The sequence below is a fragment of the Leptodactylus fuscus genome, chromosome 3 (genome assembly GCF_031893055.1).
Source record: "Leptodactylus fuscus isolate aLepFus1 chromosome 3, aLepFus1.hap2, whole genome shotgun sequence".
Classification (NCBI taxonomy): Eukaryota; Metazoa; Chordata; class Amphibia; order Anura; family Leptodactylidae; genus Leptodactylus; species Leptodactylus fuscus.
Genome location: NC_134267.1, coordinates 77,054,412 through 77,071,437, shown reverse-complemented (window position 1 = coordinate 77,071,437; position 17,026 = coordinate 77,054,412). Strand labels below are relative to the sequence as shown.

The following is a 17,026-nucleotide window of genomic DNA, read 5'->3' as shown; positions in this document are numbered from 1 at the left end:
AGAGGTCGTGGAAGCACGGCTTCAATACTGGACAGGAATAGAACCTGTCCTGAGTTTTGTGGCCGAGAATGTTGGCCGCCCACTGATCCGTGTAATACTCGGTCATGTGCACGGGCCCACAGAAATAGTTAGTGTGCCATCTGGGAAAAATCTGGATAGCACACTGACCTAGCACATGGTCATTTGCAAGGGCTTTATTCCTATCTATGATTACTATCATTATCTAACTGTAATTGATTACATCTGACTAAACTTCTTCTACCCCTAAGACTCTCTAGCTTTATTGTAAACCTTTCTGCATTCATTGCCGTGTATTGCCGAAGAAAATGGAGTAATTGCTTTGAATCATGCAGTGATGAATAACACATCTACCATCACTGATATGCCTTGTGACCCAACCACGGCACCTTACATACTGCAATTGACATCAGCGCTGTAAGAAGTCCAGGGAAGCCAGAATGTCACAGTGACTCACAAACACGTGTGTCTTATGTATTTTTCCTGCACAATATATGTAGCAGTGATTGTTTTAGTTCATCTGAAACGAATTTCCATTTATTCGGGTTTGTTAAAAAAAAAAAAAAAAAAAAAGTTTGTATTATTCGGGTCAAACCCATATTGAATCGGTTCGTCCATCTCTAATCACAACCTACATATTGTTAGAAAGCCACTGACTAATATATCATAAATGGACTTTATAGCTGGTAAATCACATTTTTAGGATTATTATAAAGTTGTCCTCGCTAATAAAAGTAAATTTTTTTAAACATTGTATTGAGAACTGACTATGAATATAATACCCTCTGACTCACAGCTAATGCTTCAGAAACAACTGGCTTAGATAAGTTGGATTACATACATATTTATATCATAAAAGCGCAGAGAATAGCCATGAAACTCACCGACTGTGTACCAGCTTGCATCAGTTAACTTATTTATAACAGCTTCTTGATAAGTTCCATCAGGATTTTTAATTTCTACTACAGCTCCAATCTGTTTAAAAAAAAAATTAAAAAGTCATAAAATGTTATATGAAACATGTCAGCTCACTGCACTTGTCGTACAAGTAGTTCTTACCTCTAACTCTCCAGTATATCGGTAATGCTTCTTTTTGCCCTATATATGGCCACTACCCAGCACTACTTCTCTTGAACCATTAATATGGACACTGCTTAGAACTTCTTGTTTTGCCCTCTATATATGGCCACTGCTAAGTACAATTTTGGTTGTCCTGTATTATATGGCTATTGCAAAGCACCACTACTCTTTTCTGGTGTATGTGTCCCCTGCTCAGTATCACTTCTTCTGCCCTGTATGCTAAGTGTAATTCTCAGTACCTCCTTGATAGGCTGCCTGATAGATGATTAACAGATAGGTTTCATTAGATAAGACAAAACATGAATTACCTTTAGGGGACCTTTAACATAATCATCTTGCACCTCTACAGTTGTTGCATCACGTCGAAATGTTACCTAAGTAATATAAATTCAATATAGATTAATGGATGGTTGAAGACATAAACAACAGTATATACACTGCTCAAAAAAATAAAGGAAATTAAATAGAATGGAATAGACAACAGATGGAAATTATTGGCAATTATTGAGACTCACTCAATAAAGGAGTGGTTCTGCAGTTGGGGACCACAGACCACATCTCAGTACCAATGCTTTCTGGCTGATCTTTTGGTCACTTTTGAATGTTGGTTGTGCTTTCACACTTATGGTAGCATGAGACAGACTCTACAACTCACACAAGTGGCTGAGGTAGTGCAGCTCATCCAGGATGGCACATCAATGCGAGCTGTGGCAAGAAGGTTTGCTGTGTCTATCAGCGTAGTGTCCAGAGGCTGGAGGTGCTACCAGGAGACAGGCCAGTACAGCAGGAGACGTGGATGGGGCCCATAGCAGAGCAACAAACCAGCAGTAGGACTGCTACCTCCGCCTTTGTGCAAGGAGGAACAGGAGGAGCACTGCCAGAGCTCTGCTAAATTAACTCCAGCAGGCCACAGATGTGCATGTGTCTGCACAAACGTTAGAGACCGACTCCATGAGGATAGTATGAGGGCCCGACATCCACAGATGGGGGTTGTGCTCACAGCCCAACACTGTGCAGGACACTTGGCATTTGCCACAGAACACCAGGATTGGCAACTTCGCCACTAGCACCCTGTTCTCTTCACAGATGAAAGCAAGTACACACTGAGCACATGTGACAGATGTGACAGAGTCTGGAGACGCCATGGAGAGCGATCTGCTGCCTGCAACGTCCCTTCAGCATGACCGGTTTGGCAGTAGGTCAGTAATGGTGTGGGGCAGAATTTCTTTGGAGGGCCACACAGCCCTCCATGTGCTCGCCAGAGATAGCCTGACTGCCATTAGGTGTCAAGATGAGATCCTCAGACCCCTTGTGAGACCATATGCTGGTGCGGTTGGCCCAGGATTGCTAATAATGCAGGACAATGCCAGACCTCATGTGGCTGGAGTGTGTCAGCAGTTCCTGCAAGATCTAGGCATTGAAGCATTGAAGCCCGCCCGTTCCCCAGACCTGAATCTGATTAAGCACATCTGGAACATCATGTCTCGCTCCATCCACCGTCACGTTGCACCAGACTGTCCAGGAGTTGGGAGATACTTTAGTCCAGGTCTAGTCAGATCCCTCAGGAGACCATCCGCAACCTAATTAGGAGCATGCCCAGGCGTTGTAGGGAGGTCATACAGGCACGTGGAGGCCACACACACTACTGAGCCTCATTTTGACATGTTTTAAGGACATTTCATCAAAGTTGGATCAGCCTGTAGTGTGTTTTTCCACTTTAATTTTGGGGGTGACTCCAAATCCTGGTCTCCATTGGTTAATAAATTTGTTTTCCATTGACGATTTTTGGGTGATTTTGTTGTCATCACAATCAACTTTGTACAGAACAAAGTATTCAATGAGAATATTTCATTCATTCAGCTCTAGGATGTGTTATTTGAGTGTTCCCTTTATTTTTTTTGAGCAGTGTATATAGTAAGTGTAAATAGTCCAATTCCATGTCAAATTTTGTGCTGAAGGAAAAGGAATATTTTCTGCCTCCCATTCATTCAAATAGGAGTTCTCAGACAGAATCTGCTAACTAGTAGAAAAAAAATCAGCTACTGCCTTCCCTTCATTTCAGTGGGAGGCAGTAGCTGATTATTTCTGCTAGCTAGCGGATTTTGAGGTGGAATTTGAGGTAGATCCTCAAATTCCTTCATGTGAGCACCCGCTTAGACAGAGAAAACCTTGACCTTGAGAATAATTGAGACAGCTATCCAGTTTCTAATACTAATGGTCTATACTTAGGAGAGATCACCTATTTTAGATCTGTGAGGGTCAGACAGCCAAAACACCTGAAGATCAGCTGTTCATGAGAGCTGGGAGCTGTGCTGCTCACCCTGAATTGAATTTGTAGCGGCAGGTTTGTTGTGCTGTTGTGCTGCCCCGTTTAAGTCTAACCAGTAACAATTTGGGGTCTGAATACATTTAGCTGTGCTCTTTTATAAAGTCCAAAACTCTTGAAAAGGTCACTTCCACTTGTCAACAATCTGCCATTTGTGAGTCAACTTGCAAGGATTATTTTTACCCATATTAGTATGCATGTGTTTTTTTTTAAACCACGCAGGTTTTCACATTTTTGACCAGTCTTGGGGTATGTTCGGGCTCAAACTCAGCGCAAAATTCTGTCCTGAAGCTCTGCTTCTGTTCTTTACTATAAGGAAGCCAGAGGGCTGTTTTCCTTTCTGATACTGACTAGGCCCAGATAAATCAGAGGTGAGTCAAGGTCGAGCAGACCGAACATCCTGCTGTAATCTCTGTCTCCCATTGAAAACAATGAGAGACAGAAATCCGCCATGTCAGAATACCCATGTCAAATACGCACCTTACTTCTATGTTGGAGGCTGCCACCAGACAACTCTAGTGGTGCTTATACTAAGGGAAACATCTAGCAGGATGTAATTCAACCTCTTCAGATCTTGTGGCCCCTGATACCAGATTAAGATAGACCACTATTTCCCAAACTGTGGGATGTGACTGCATGTGGTGATCATACAAAGACTTCCAGGGGTTGTGATCATGCATAGATATTGTACTGTGCAGCGCTGTGATCCAGATATAGATATTGATTAAGAGATCAGCTCACATGAACTTCCATCAGCACCCAATTAGAAATGCAGTCGCAAAGCCAGAATAGACCTAAACTACAGACCTTTGGTTGAGAGAGCAAAAATATATTAAAAGACAAAAGTTTTAAGTGTATCAAAAAACGTAGAATTACCAATCAATTTGTTAGCGTATTTATATAGGAAGAAAAGCTAAAATAAAGGGGATTTTAGATTATTCAGGATTAGAAAACACAGCTCCTTTTTTCTGTGCAAGAAATTATATTACATCCATTGTTCACATGACATTGCTAGCGATCAGTCCCCTTCAAATGAAAGGGTCTGGGCTGCATGATGACCATGTGACCAATAGACGTGATGTATCTTCCTAAAAGGGAGAAAACAGCCATGTCATTATCTTTAATGCTGGGGCGCCATGTTGCGAATATGCAGTGTTTTGACTGCAACAGAAATGCTGTGGCAAAAAAACACCGCGGCAAAAAACTCTGCTTTGGCTAATTCCATCCACACAATGAAAAAAAAATAAAACAACACGGAAATGCTGCAATTTCAAAAAATGTTGCGTTTTTGTAAATCACAGCATGTCAATTATGCCTATAGAAACACTGGTAGTTTCTGTATAGATATAATAGAGATGCGTTTTGGCACAACATTTTTTCAGCTGCAGCTTGCTACGTGAGGCCTTAGTCTTAGTGTGCCATGAAGTGCAAGGGGGCCCTAGAGCAGCTGTGATAGTCAAACAGTTATTATAAAAAAAAATACTGAAGTATCACGTACTAATATATATCTGTGGAAACCTTCCAGTAATCCTCAATTTTACTGAAAAGCTACAGACAACTATGAGGTTCACGGCTCTAAAAGCCTCTTCAGCACGCATCTGAAAACTATGCAATACATTATCACAATACATTTTTTCACAACAAACAAGACAGATAAGATGGAGCATATTGTTCAGTATCATAATTCATACAACAGCATACCTTCACTTTCACAAGCCTTTTTGTTGCCTTTATTTTTGCTTCACAGAATGCACCCCTGTATTTAGCACTCACATCTGTGCCGACCGAAAGGAAAGGAGGTTCATCTAGAGACTATAAGGAGAGATCATTATTTAACATTTAATCATTACCTTTCCTACAATACACATTTTACAATGCAATAATTTATTCTGAAAAATAATAATACAATCATGTATTACATGTTGCTAGACTGCTCAGGTAACTATTAATGGAGTGAGATACGGTGGCACTACACGGTTTTATCCATCTTTAGTACGTCTTGATTGCAAATACATAGCGACATAGCATAGGAAAGAAGGGAACTCTCCAGGTTATGCATCCAGTAAAAAAAAAAGAAAATGGTAACTTATACACTTTTATTGATCTATATAATATATACTATGATACTGTATGATAATATTTCAAAACAGGAATGTTTTTCTTACTAAAAGGTTCTCTCCAAATGGACTCAAAATTTCCCAGACTGGGGTGGAAGACATTCTAAGCACCACTTTGAGACGGCAAAAAGCCATTTCTGCTAGTAGCTGCCATGATATGACTCTAGTAATATTTCACAGGACATACATCACTCCGTATATGCATTCCCAGATAACTCTAAAGCTCTTCTTATTCAAGTGATAAATGGAGTCTTAGGAACACATATATTTTTCATAATCTTTGGGAGTGTTGACACATAAAGGACATATAGGAGGCAGTAAATACTTATATAGTTATTTAAGATATCATTTCCATATGCCTTTCAATTAATTCTGTTTAATATGTGTCTAGCCACAACTAATAGACCAGAAAAATGAACTAGATTGTTTCAATGTATTTGGACTGCTGCTGTTAAAAAAATACTTTATACTACAGCATTCACTTAAAGTGTAACTAAACTTTCAATTAATACATTTTGTAATATATTTTAACAAATTTTGGATCCTTGCAGTGAAATCCTTTATTTTTTCACTCTTCTCCTTGCTTCTGTATTGAGAGCTGTTTCAGCCTCTCAATGTAAAGCTATGAATATCTACAGGAGTAGAGGGCTATGTAAAATGTAGAGAAAATGAAGGTAGGGATCAGTTATATCTCTGACATTATAAAATGTACAAACTTGCCCTGTCGAATGAAAGAGGAGATTTTCTTCTGTCATATGACACTAAAGTTGCAGTGCTATCTGATTTTTTTTCAGAGATATCACTGGTTGAAAACACAGACGGGATAGGGATTTTTATATCTTATATTATACAGATGCATATAAATATCCTTACTGTGTTTTTAACCAGTTTTACCTCTATAAATAGTGTAGAACTTTTGATTTCACATGACGCCAAAAGCAAGGTTGCACATTTTATAATATCCAAGATATTACTGTTTGAAGTAACCTTCTCAAGAAAAACAGCGAAAAAATGCAGGATTTCACAGAAAAGATCCAAAATTTGTTAATAAAGTACTGCCAGAAAATCAAAAGTCGTCAAAAAGTTTAGTTACGCTTTATAGAAATTCAATAATTAAAATGCAATTTTTTCTCCCTAACAAGTAGGAATAGCCTGAAGAAAGACTATCATTCTCCTACCTTAAGATGTCTTCTCTGCCATTCGGTAGAAATCCCGACTTTCTTCTGTATGCAAATGAGTTCTCTTGCAGCACTAGGGGCGGTCCCCAGCGCTCAAACAGCACTGCAGGTGTCCCCAATACTGCGAGAGAAATCTCCAACACCGCCTACATCTTCGTCTGGAACAGCCTCTCCCCGCATCTTCACTGCACTGGCTTCAAACTTCTAGGCATGCACAGTCAGCTCTGCCATCGAGCTTCAGGCAGAGCCGACTGCGCATGCCCGAGGCCAATTTCCTTTGGCTGCTTATCCCAGCTTACTCTGTAAGCAGCCACAAGAAAACAGCCGCTTACACCAGTTTACTGTGTAAGTGGCCACAGGAAAATTGCCGAGGAAATGCACAGATGGCTCTGCCCAAAGCCCGACGGCAGAGCCGACTGCACATGTCTATAAGTTTGAAGCCAACGTAGAGAGAGGCTGTTCCAGGACAAGACAGAAGTGGCGCTGCAGAGTTCTCTCACAGCATTGGGGGATGCCCCCTAGTGCTGTTTGAGCGCTGGGGACTGCCCCTAGTGCTGCAAAGAAAACTCATTTGCATATAGAAGAATACAAGGATTTTTAGCGAACGGCGGTGCGGAGAAGACATCTAAAGGTAGGAGAAAAATAATCTTTCTTAAGGCTATTCCTATTCTTAAGGCTATTCCTATTCTTATTATTGCATTTTAATGATTGAATCCCTTTAACTGGTTATCTCTGCCTATAACCCAGATACAGGCCAAAGTATTTTTCTTTAAAATGAAGTGGTTTAAAGCTACAGTTACTTAATGTATTGTTACACCCCTGTCTATATTTGTAATTTACTGTTGGTGGTTGATTCTAACTGCTCTTGATTATAAGGGACACCTATAGTACTTTGTTCATTGTATCGAAAACAGATTCCATATTTACCCTTCTCTACGAGTGTGTACAGATATTTTTGACAGCAAATGTCAAAAAGGGGGTAGAGTTTGTTTGTTTTTAACACCTAGAAAAATGATTCTGGTGTCATTTTCCTTCTCTGTTTTTACATGCCTCCAAGATTTCAGCCCCAGAAATAGCAACAAATAAAATCATATGTGTGGCTGTGACTTCAACTAATGATTTCTCTGCTTCTGTTATAGCTAGAGTTTGTAACATGTGAAAATACTGAGATCCAGAGGTGGTATACAATCGGAGATACAGATATTTGAAGGGATACCCACCTTTGGCATTTGCTGTATCTGTATACACAGGGTATGCGGAAAGTAAGTACACAAAATGAAAGGGTGGACTTTATTAATGAACATGTGACCAGAAATGCACTGTTATGGCAGGTAGACCGAGATGTCGGTTTCATATCCCTTGTTGCGCCATGTTAAGGAGAAGCGAAGAAGAGAAAGCGTTTTAATGGGAAATCAGTTTAATCACTGTTACTTATTTACAAGAATTGGTCGAAGTGCTGGCTGCCTGCCTCGATGCAAGCAGTGCAACGCCGGGAGATGGATTGATGCACACGTTCACAGACTCCTGGCATGGCCCTCACTGCGACAAACGCAGCCTGGATGCGGTTCACGAGCTCTTCACGGGTTGGCACAGGTGTTGCGTGCAAAACGGAATTGACATGTCCCCACAAGAATTACTGTTACATTCACAATTGTGAGCTTACATTCACTGTGTCTGTCTACCTGCAGCACTGCCACGGTGCATTTCCGGTCACATGTTCATTATTATTAATAATAATAATAATTTTAAAAAAAAAACGCTTCATAAACTGGCTGAAGTCCACCATTTCATTTTGTGTACTTACTTTCCGGACACCCTGCATAGGCTATACAGGGTGGCTTAGCTGTTCTCAAAACTACTTGAAAAAATATGCAAGGCCTTCCCTGAGTGATGCCTGGATAGGAGTATATGTATGTATATATATGTATGTTTATATTAATTCAACTGACCACAGAACAATTTTCCATTTTGTCAATTTTAAATGAACTGTGTTTACATATGACTTCTTCTTTGCAGGATGCTAAGTCCCATTTTTATTTTTTTGCGCTATTATGTCAGGGATGTGGTTAGTGAATATTTTCATAATATACTTTATTATCCTATCTAACTTACTTTTCATTATAAAACAGGTTGTAACGTTCTTCCTAGCAACACTCTAACTGAGCTGTTACTAAATAAAATCCATACACATTTGTATTGCCAGTATGTAGAGTTGAAGCATATACTAAAGGAGGGGGGTCAATTCAAATGGCTGTATCTGTAATTTTATACTACCTACAAAAATGTTTCTCGCATTCTCATGCATTTTCATATGTTGCCATTGTACTAGCTATAACAGAACCTGAGATATTAGTAGTTTAAAACACAGTCCGAACTAATATGCAGCAGTTCATGTTACGTAGAAAAAAATGGTATAAAACTAGAGATACAGCCATTTGAAGTGATTATCCCCCACTTTGGTGTACAGAATCATCCTGGCAAAGCTAATCTGAACTTCACAGGCCGTTTTCTATTAAAAGGAAGTTTTATAGATTAATAAGGTATATTAGAAAAATGTTTACCACACCCCCCACAATAGTAATAAATAGATAAAATGGGTGTTACACTTTAACTTGCATATGTGGAATGCTTGGCAAACTGCGATCACAGACAATGATTTCTGAGAATATTAGAGAGCCTATGCAGTGATTTGAGTTACCGAATCATGCCATAGATAACAAATATCCAATTTGACCATCATCTCCGTCCCTTGAACATGGATTTCTCTATTTATTTTGAATATTCTGATGATATTATGTACTGTAGATAATGGGATATTCAATGTGTTTGCACATTTATGTTGAATATTGAGCCTCTGAAAAACTATCTTTTGAGAGAATGTGCTTTTCTAACATGCTCGATTTACACACAGTCATATGACTTAGGGCAGGTTCACACCTGCGCCTGTGCGTGTTTTAGGCAATCTAGCTGAGTTTCCGTATTCTGCCCCAAGAAACTGGACAGGGGACGGAAACCCGGCAGGACATGCAGGACTTTGTGTCCGGTTAAAAAAAAAACAGTTTCACCGAGGACAGGTTAAAAACGCTCACGGGCACTCACTTTTCATACTCATTCAGCACTACAGGCTGATCCAACTTTGATGTAATGTCCTTAAAAGATGTGAAAATGAGGCTCAGTAGTGTGTGTGTGGCCTCCATGTTCCTGTATGACCCCCCTACCATGCCTGGGCATACGCCTGATGAGGTTGTGGATGGTCTCCTGAGGGATCTCCTCCCAAACCTGTTGTCATCACATTCAACTTTGTACAGAACAAAGTATTTCATTCATTCATATCTAGGATGTGTTATTTGAGTGTTCCCTCTGACCGCTCCTCCAGTGTCACTCAGGATGCTAGCCAGAGACTCAGTAGGAAGAAAATGCTAAGCATACGCACCGTTGGGTAACAGAGTTAGAAGAAAAAAAATCATAATGAACAACCAAGGGGGAAGGGAAGGGGGGGGGACAAAAACTTGTTTTAAACTCCACCTTCCAAATACCTAGATCTGAGAAGCTAATTTTCAAACATCAGTTCCACGCTTATGGAAGTCAGCCAGTGTTCCCGTTATTTTTTTGAGCAGTATATATATATATATATATATATATATATATATATATATACACAGCCACTTTATTAGGTACACCTGTCCAACTGCTCATTAACACTTAATTTCTAATCAGCCAATCACATGGTGGCAACTCAGTGCATTTAGGCATGTAGACATGGTCAAGACAATCTCCTGCAGTTCAAACCGAGCATCAGTATGGGGAAGAAAGGTGATTTGAGTGCCTTTGAACGTGGCATGGTTGTTGGTGCCAGAAGGGCTGGTCTGAGTATTTCAGAAACTACTGTTATTTTCACGCACAACCATCTCTAGGGTTTACAGAGAATGGTCCGAAAAAGAAAAAACATCCAGTGAGCGGCAGTTCTGTGGGCGGAAATGCGTTGTTGATGCCAGAGGTCAGAGGAGAATGGCCAGACTGGTTCGAGCTGATAGAAAGGCAACAGTGACTCAAATAGCCACCCGTTACAACCAAGGTAGCCAGAAGAGCATCTCTGAACGCACAGTACGTCGAACTTTGAGGCAGATGGGCTACAGCAGCAGAAGACCACACCGGGTGCCACTCCTTTCAGCTAAGAACAGGAAACTGAGGCTACAATTTGCACAAGCTCATCGAAATTGGACAATTGAAGATTGGAAAAACATTGCCTGGTCTGATGAGTCTCGATTTCTGCTGCGACATTCGGATGGTAGGGTCAGAATTTGGCGTCAACAACATGAAAGCATGGATCCATCCTGCCTTGTATCAACGGTTCAGGCTGGTGGTGGTGGTGTCATGGTGTGGGGAATATTTTCTTGGCACTCTTTGGGCCCCTTGGTACCAATTGAGCATCGTTGCAACGCCAAAGCCTACCTGAGTATTGTTGCTGACCATGTCCATCCCTTTATGACCACAATGTACACAACATCTGATGGCTACTTTCAGCAGGATAATGCGCCATGTCATAAAGCTGGAATCATCTCAGACTGGTTTCTTGAACATGACAATGAGTTCACTGTACTCCAATGGCCTCCACAGTCACCAGATCTCAATCCAATAGAGCATCTTTGGGATGTGGTGGAACGGGAGATTCGCATCATGGATGTGCAGCCGACAAATCTGCGGCAACTGTGTGATGCCATCATGTCAATATGGACCAAAATCTCTGAGGAATGCTTCCAGCACCTTGTTGAATCTATGCCACGAAGAATTGAGGCAGTTCTGAAGGCAAAAGGGGGTCCAACCCACTACTAGCATGGTGTACCTAATAAAGTGGCCGGTGAGTGTATATCAATCACACAAAAAAAACCTCAGGTTGATACAGAAGCTCCACTTGCAGAAAAAGGCTTGTACATGGCAGAGTAGATGCTAAGGGCTAGTTCACACGTGGGCAAAGGGGAGTTTTTTGACAGCGGATTTCGCTTCAAAATCAGCCCCTTTACAATGGAGCCCTATGTGAACAGCTAGCTTTTTTTTCCGCTAGCTTTTTTTTTCCACTAGCTTTTTTTTTCTGCTAGTTATTTTTCAGCTAGCAGAAAAAAGAAGCGACATGACCTTTCTTCAGACGTTTTCCGCCTGAAGAAAGCAATAGAAGTGAATGGGAGGCAAAAACCGTGCGTTTTTTTTCCGCGCGTTTTTTTGCAAAAATAAGCGACGCTGTTTTTTGCAAAAAAACGCGCGGAAAAAAAACGCTAGCGGTTTTTCAGCCCATTCACTCATATGGGAGGGGAAAACAGCCTGGCTTTTTTTGGAAGCGGTTTTTACAAAAAAAAAGCTCCAAAAAAAGCTTGGCAATGTAAAAAAAAATTTACAGCATGACTTAGTATTTACTATTTATTCATGTCTTTTGTGTTTTTGGTCAGCACTTACACAGTCTACTGGTTGCACTATTCTGTAACATGTTCTAACTAGCTTCACTAGATGAATGTCAGCACTAACTCTGCTGTTTAATATTCTAATTATACTAAATCTCTTATGACAGATGTTGTCCTGTTTATTGTCTTTCATGTTTGAGTGTACCAGTATGAATTATAATAAACACTCATTGAGAAACAAAATAAAACACCAAAAAGGAGTTAATGGAACTGAATACAACTTTGTGTGTGTGAATATAATAATGATATATGCAAGGGATTACAATATTAAAACAAAAGGATGAATTTATTGAGGATCCAATTGAAAGGGGACATCAGTATCCTGGTGAGCCACCTCTAGCCTGGATACAAGATAAAAGACAACTGGGCATAGAGGCATAAAGGTTCCAAATAAAGTCTTGCAGCACATTTGTCCACAGATGTTGCAACAGGTCCAGTAGATCCTGCAGTGTCAAAGATTATCAAAGCTGGCTTCCCAGCTGGTTCCATAAATGCTTGACTGGTGATAAATCTTGTGACCAAACAGGCCAAAGAAGTGTTACAATCTGGTGGAGAAATTCCTGAAAAACCCTTGCAGTGCATGGATGAGCATTATTGTGTTGAAAAATGCCAGTTTGAAGCCCCATCATGAGAGGTAACATGTGGCTGTAGCAAGTCTGTGACCCACTGCTATAGGCGATGGTTTACGAGCAACTTTCATACAGCTTTCGTTTTTACGGCATTTAGTCTGCAGCTAAAATGACACAGCACCTGTATTCTATGAGTCCGTACAATTCTAGAGATACCAAATTTATAGTTTTTTATGTCTTAAATACTAAAAAAAACCATAACATTTCTTAAAGTCACCATATTCTGACATCCATAACTTTTATACACCATTTCTAACTCCCACATTGATAAACGGGTAGCTACAAAAACAGCATAGCACATTTAGCTGAGCGGTTTATTTAACCATGAAAATATAAATTTTACGCTAGGTTCACACTAGCGCCCGAAGTCCGTTCTCAGCTTTCCATCTTCTGCATGCAGAAGACGGAAAGCTGTCAGACCGGGTCCGGCCGTGAGCGCCGGTGAGCATTTTATGCGCTCCGCCGCGAAACTGTTTTTTTAAAATTGGACACAGAATACTGCATGTCCGACTCTGTGTCCGATTTAAAAAAAAAAAAAAAAAAAGACGGTTTCGCGGCAGAGAGCATAAAACGCTCACCGGCCGGCCATTCAAATGAATGGGTATGGAAGAGTCCTGCAGGTTTCCGTCTCCGGCTCAGTTTTGTGCAGGAAACGGAAACCTGCATGAACGGAGATTGGGCACAGATGTGAACGAGCCCTTAGTAGTATAGTAGATGTTGTGTAGTATAGAAGCTGTAGCACATACACTCACCGGCCACTTTATTAGGTACACCATGCTAGTAACGGGTTGGACCCCCTTTTGCCTTCAGAACTGCCTCAATTCTTCGTGGCATAGATTCAACAAGGTGCTGGAAGCATTCCTCAGAGATTTTGGTCCATATTGACATGATGGCATCACACAGTTGCCGCAGATTTGTCGGCTGCACATCCATGATGCGAATCTCCCGTTCCACCACATCCCAAAGATGCTCTATTGGATTGAGATCTGGTGACTGTGGAGGCCATTGGAGTACAGTGAACTCATTGTCATGTTCAAGAAACCAGTCTGAGAAGATTCCAGCTTTATGACATGGCGCATTATCCTGCTGAAAGTAGCCATCAGATGTTGGGTACATTGTGGTCATAAAGGGATGGACATGGTCAGCAACAATACTCAGGTAGGCTTTGGCGTTGCAACGATGCTCAATTGGTACCAAGGGGCCCAAAGAGTGCCAAGAAAATATTCCCCACACCATGACACCACCACCACCAGCCTGAACCGTTGATACAAGGCAGGATGGATCCATGCTTTCATGTTGTTGACGCCAAATTCTGATCCTACCATCCGAATGTCGCAGCAGAAATCGAGACTCATCAGACCAGGCAACGTTTTTCCAATCTTCAATTGTCCAATTTCGATGAGCTTGTGCAAATTGTAGCCTCAGTTTCCTGTTCTTAGCTGAAAGGAGTGGCACCCGGTGTGGTCTTCTGCTGCTGTAGCCCATGTGCCTCAAAGTTCGACGTACTGTGCGTTCAGAGATGCTCTTCTGGCTACCTTGGTTGTAACGGGTGGCTATTTGAGTCACTGTTGCCTTTCTATCAGCTCGAACCAGTCTGGCCATTCTCCTCTGACCTCTGGCATCAACAACGCATTTCCGCCCACAGAACTGTCGCTCACTGGATGTTTTTTCTTTTTCGGACCATTCTCTGTAAACCCTAGAGATGGTTGTGCGTGAAAATCCCAGTAGATCAGCAGTTTCTGAAATACTCAGACCAGCCCTTCTGGCACCAACAACCATGCCACGTTCAAAGGCACTCAAATCACCTTTCTTCCCCAAACTGATGCTCGGTTTGAACTGCAGGAGATTGTCTTGACCATGTCTACATGCCTAAATGCACTGAGTTACCGCCATGTGATTGGCTGATTACAAATTAAGTGTTAACGAGCAGTTGGACAGGTGTACCTAATAAAGTGGCCGGTGAGTGTATATACATACACACATACACACACACACAGCACAAGAGTTTGGACACACCTTCTCATTCAAAGAGTTTTCTGTATTTTCATGACTATGAAAATTGTAGATTCACACTGAAGGCATCAAAACTATGAATTAACACATGCGGAATTGTATACTTAACAAAAAAAAATGTGAAACAACTGAAAATATGTCTTATATTCTAGGTTCTTCAAAGTAGCCACCTTTAGCTTTGATTACTGCTTGGCACACTCTTGATGAGCTTCAAGAGGTAGTCACCGGAAATGGTTTTCACTTCACAGGTGTGCCCTGTCAGGTTTTAATAAGTGGGATTTCTTCCTTATAAATGGAGTTGGGACCATCAGTTGTGTTGTACAGAAGTCAGGTGGATACGCAGCCGATAGTCCTACTGAATAGACTGTTAGAATTTCTATTATATCAAGAAAAAAAGCAGCTAAGTAAAGAAATACGAGTGGCCATCTTTACTTTAAGAAACGAAGGTCAGTCAGTCCGAAAAATTGGGAAAACTTTGAAAGTGTCCCCAAGTGCAGTTGCAAAAACCATCAAGCGCTACAAAGAAACTGGCTCACATGAAGACTGCCCCAGGAAAGGAAGACCAAGAGTCACCTCTGCTGCTGAGGATAAGTTCATCCGAGTCACCAGCCTCAGAAATTGCAGGTAACAGCAGCTCAGATTAGAGACCAGGTCAATGCCACAACGAGTTCTAGCAGCAGACACATCTCTACAACAACTGTTAAGAGGAGACTTTGTAAAGCAGGCCTTCATGGTAAAATAGCTGCTAGAAAACCACTGCTAAGGACAGGCAACAAGCAGAAGAGACTTGTTTGGGCTAAAGAACACAAGGAATGGACATCAAACCAGTGGAAATCTGTGCTTTGGTCTGATGAGTCCAAATTTGAGATCTTTGGTTCCAACCACCGTGTCTTTGTGCGATGCGGAAAAGGTGAACGGATGGATTCTACATGCCTGGTTCCCACCATGAAGCATGGAGGTGTGATGGTGTGGGGGTGCTTTGCTGGTGACACTATTGGGGATTTATTCAAAATTGAAAGCATACTGAACCAGCATGGCTACCACAGCATCTTGCAGCGGCATGCTATTCCATCCGGTTTGCGTTTAGTTGGACCATCATTTATTTTCAACAGGACAATGACCCCAAACACACCTCCAGGCTGTGTAAGGGCTATTTGACCAAGAAGGAGAGTGATGGGGTACTACGCCAAATGACCTGGCCTCCACAGTCACCAGAACTGAACCCAATCGAGATGTTTCGCAGAGTGAAGGCAAAAGGGCCAACAAGTGCTAAGCATCTCTGGGAACTCCTTCAAGACTGTAAGGAGACCATTTCAGTTGACTACCTCTTGAAGCTCATCAAGAGAATGCCAAGAGTGTGCAAAGTAGGAATCAAAGCAAAAGGTGGCTACTTTGAAGAACCGAGAATATAATACAGATTTTCAGTTGTTTCACACTTTTTTATTAAGTACTAGCTTTTACCCGCGACTTCGTCTGCGGTGATTTGAGAATTGGGCGGACACAGACGTGTGAAACTGTAAAAGTGCTTGAAAAAGTTTGGTGGGCTAGCAAATGTGATGTGATGTGTTATATTGTGTATGTCGTGATACAGACAATGTGATGTGTTGTATTGTGTATGTCGTGATACAGACAATGTGATGTGTTGTATTGTGTATGTCGTGATACAGACAATGTGATGTGTTGTATTGTGTATGTCGTGATACAGACAATGTGATGTGTTGTATTGTGTGTCGTGATACAGACAATGTGATGTGTTTTATTGTGTATCAAGTGATACAGACAATGTGATGTGTTGTATTGTGTATGTCGTGATACAGACAATGTGATGTGTTGTATTGTGTATGTCGTGATACAGACAATGTGATGTGTTGTATTGTGTATGTCGTGATACAGACAATGTGATGTGTTTTATTGTGTATCAAGTGATACAGACAATGTGATGTGTTGTATTGTGTATGTCGTGATACAGACAATGTGATGTGTTGTATTGTGTATGTCGTGATACAGACAATGTGATGTGTTGTATTGTGTATGTCGTGATACAGACAATGTGATGTGTTGTATTGTGTCAGACAATGTGATGTGTTGTATTGTGTCAGACAATGTGATGTGTTGTATTGTGTCAGACAATGTGATGTGTTGTATTGTGTCAGACAATGTGATGTGTTGTATTGTGTATGTCGTGATACAGACAATGTGATGTGTTGTATTG

General features: G+C 41.1%; 1 protein-coding gene across 1 annotated transcript in view; it reads right to left on the bottom strand.

The window, feature by feature from the left end:
* Positions 1 to 17,026, bottom strand: part of ARID4B (AT-rich interaction domain 4B) — a 133,180-nt gene that overhangs the window by 72,242 nt on the left and 43,912 nt on the right. The window contains exons 3-5 of the mRNA XM_075267766.1: positions 5,126 to 5,236; positions 1,407 to 1,472; positions 903 to 993 (exon numbers count right to left, since the gene is read on the bottom strand). Coding sequence (XP_075123867.1) covers positions 903 to 993; positions 1,407 to 1,472; positions 5,126 to 5,236 — 268 coding nt within the window. The remainder of the gene's footprint in view (positions 1 to 902; positions 994 to 1,406; positions 1,473 to 5,125; positions 5,237 to 17,026) is intronic.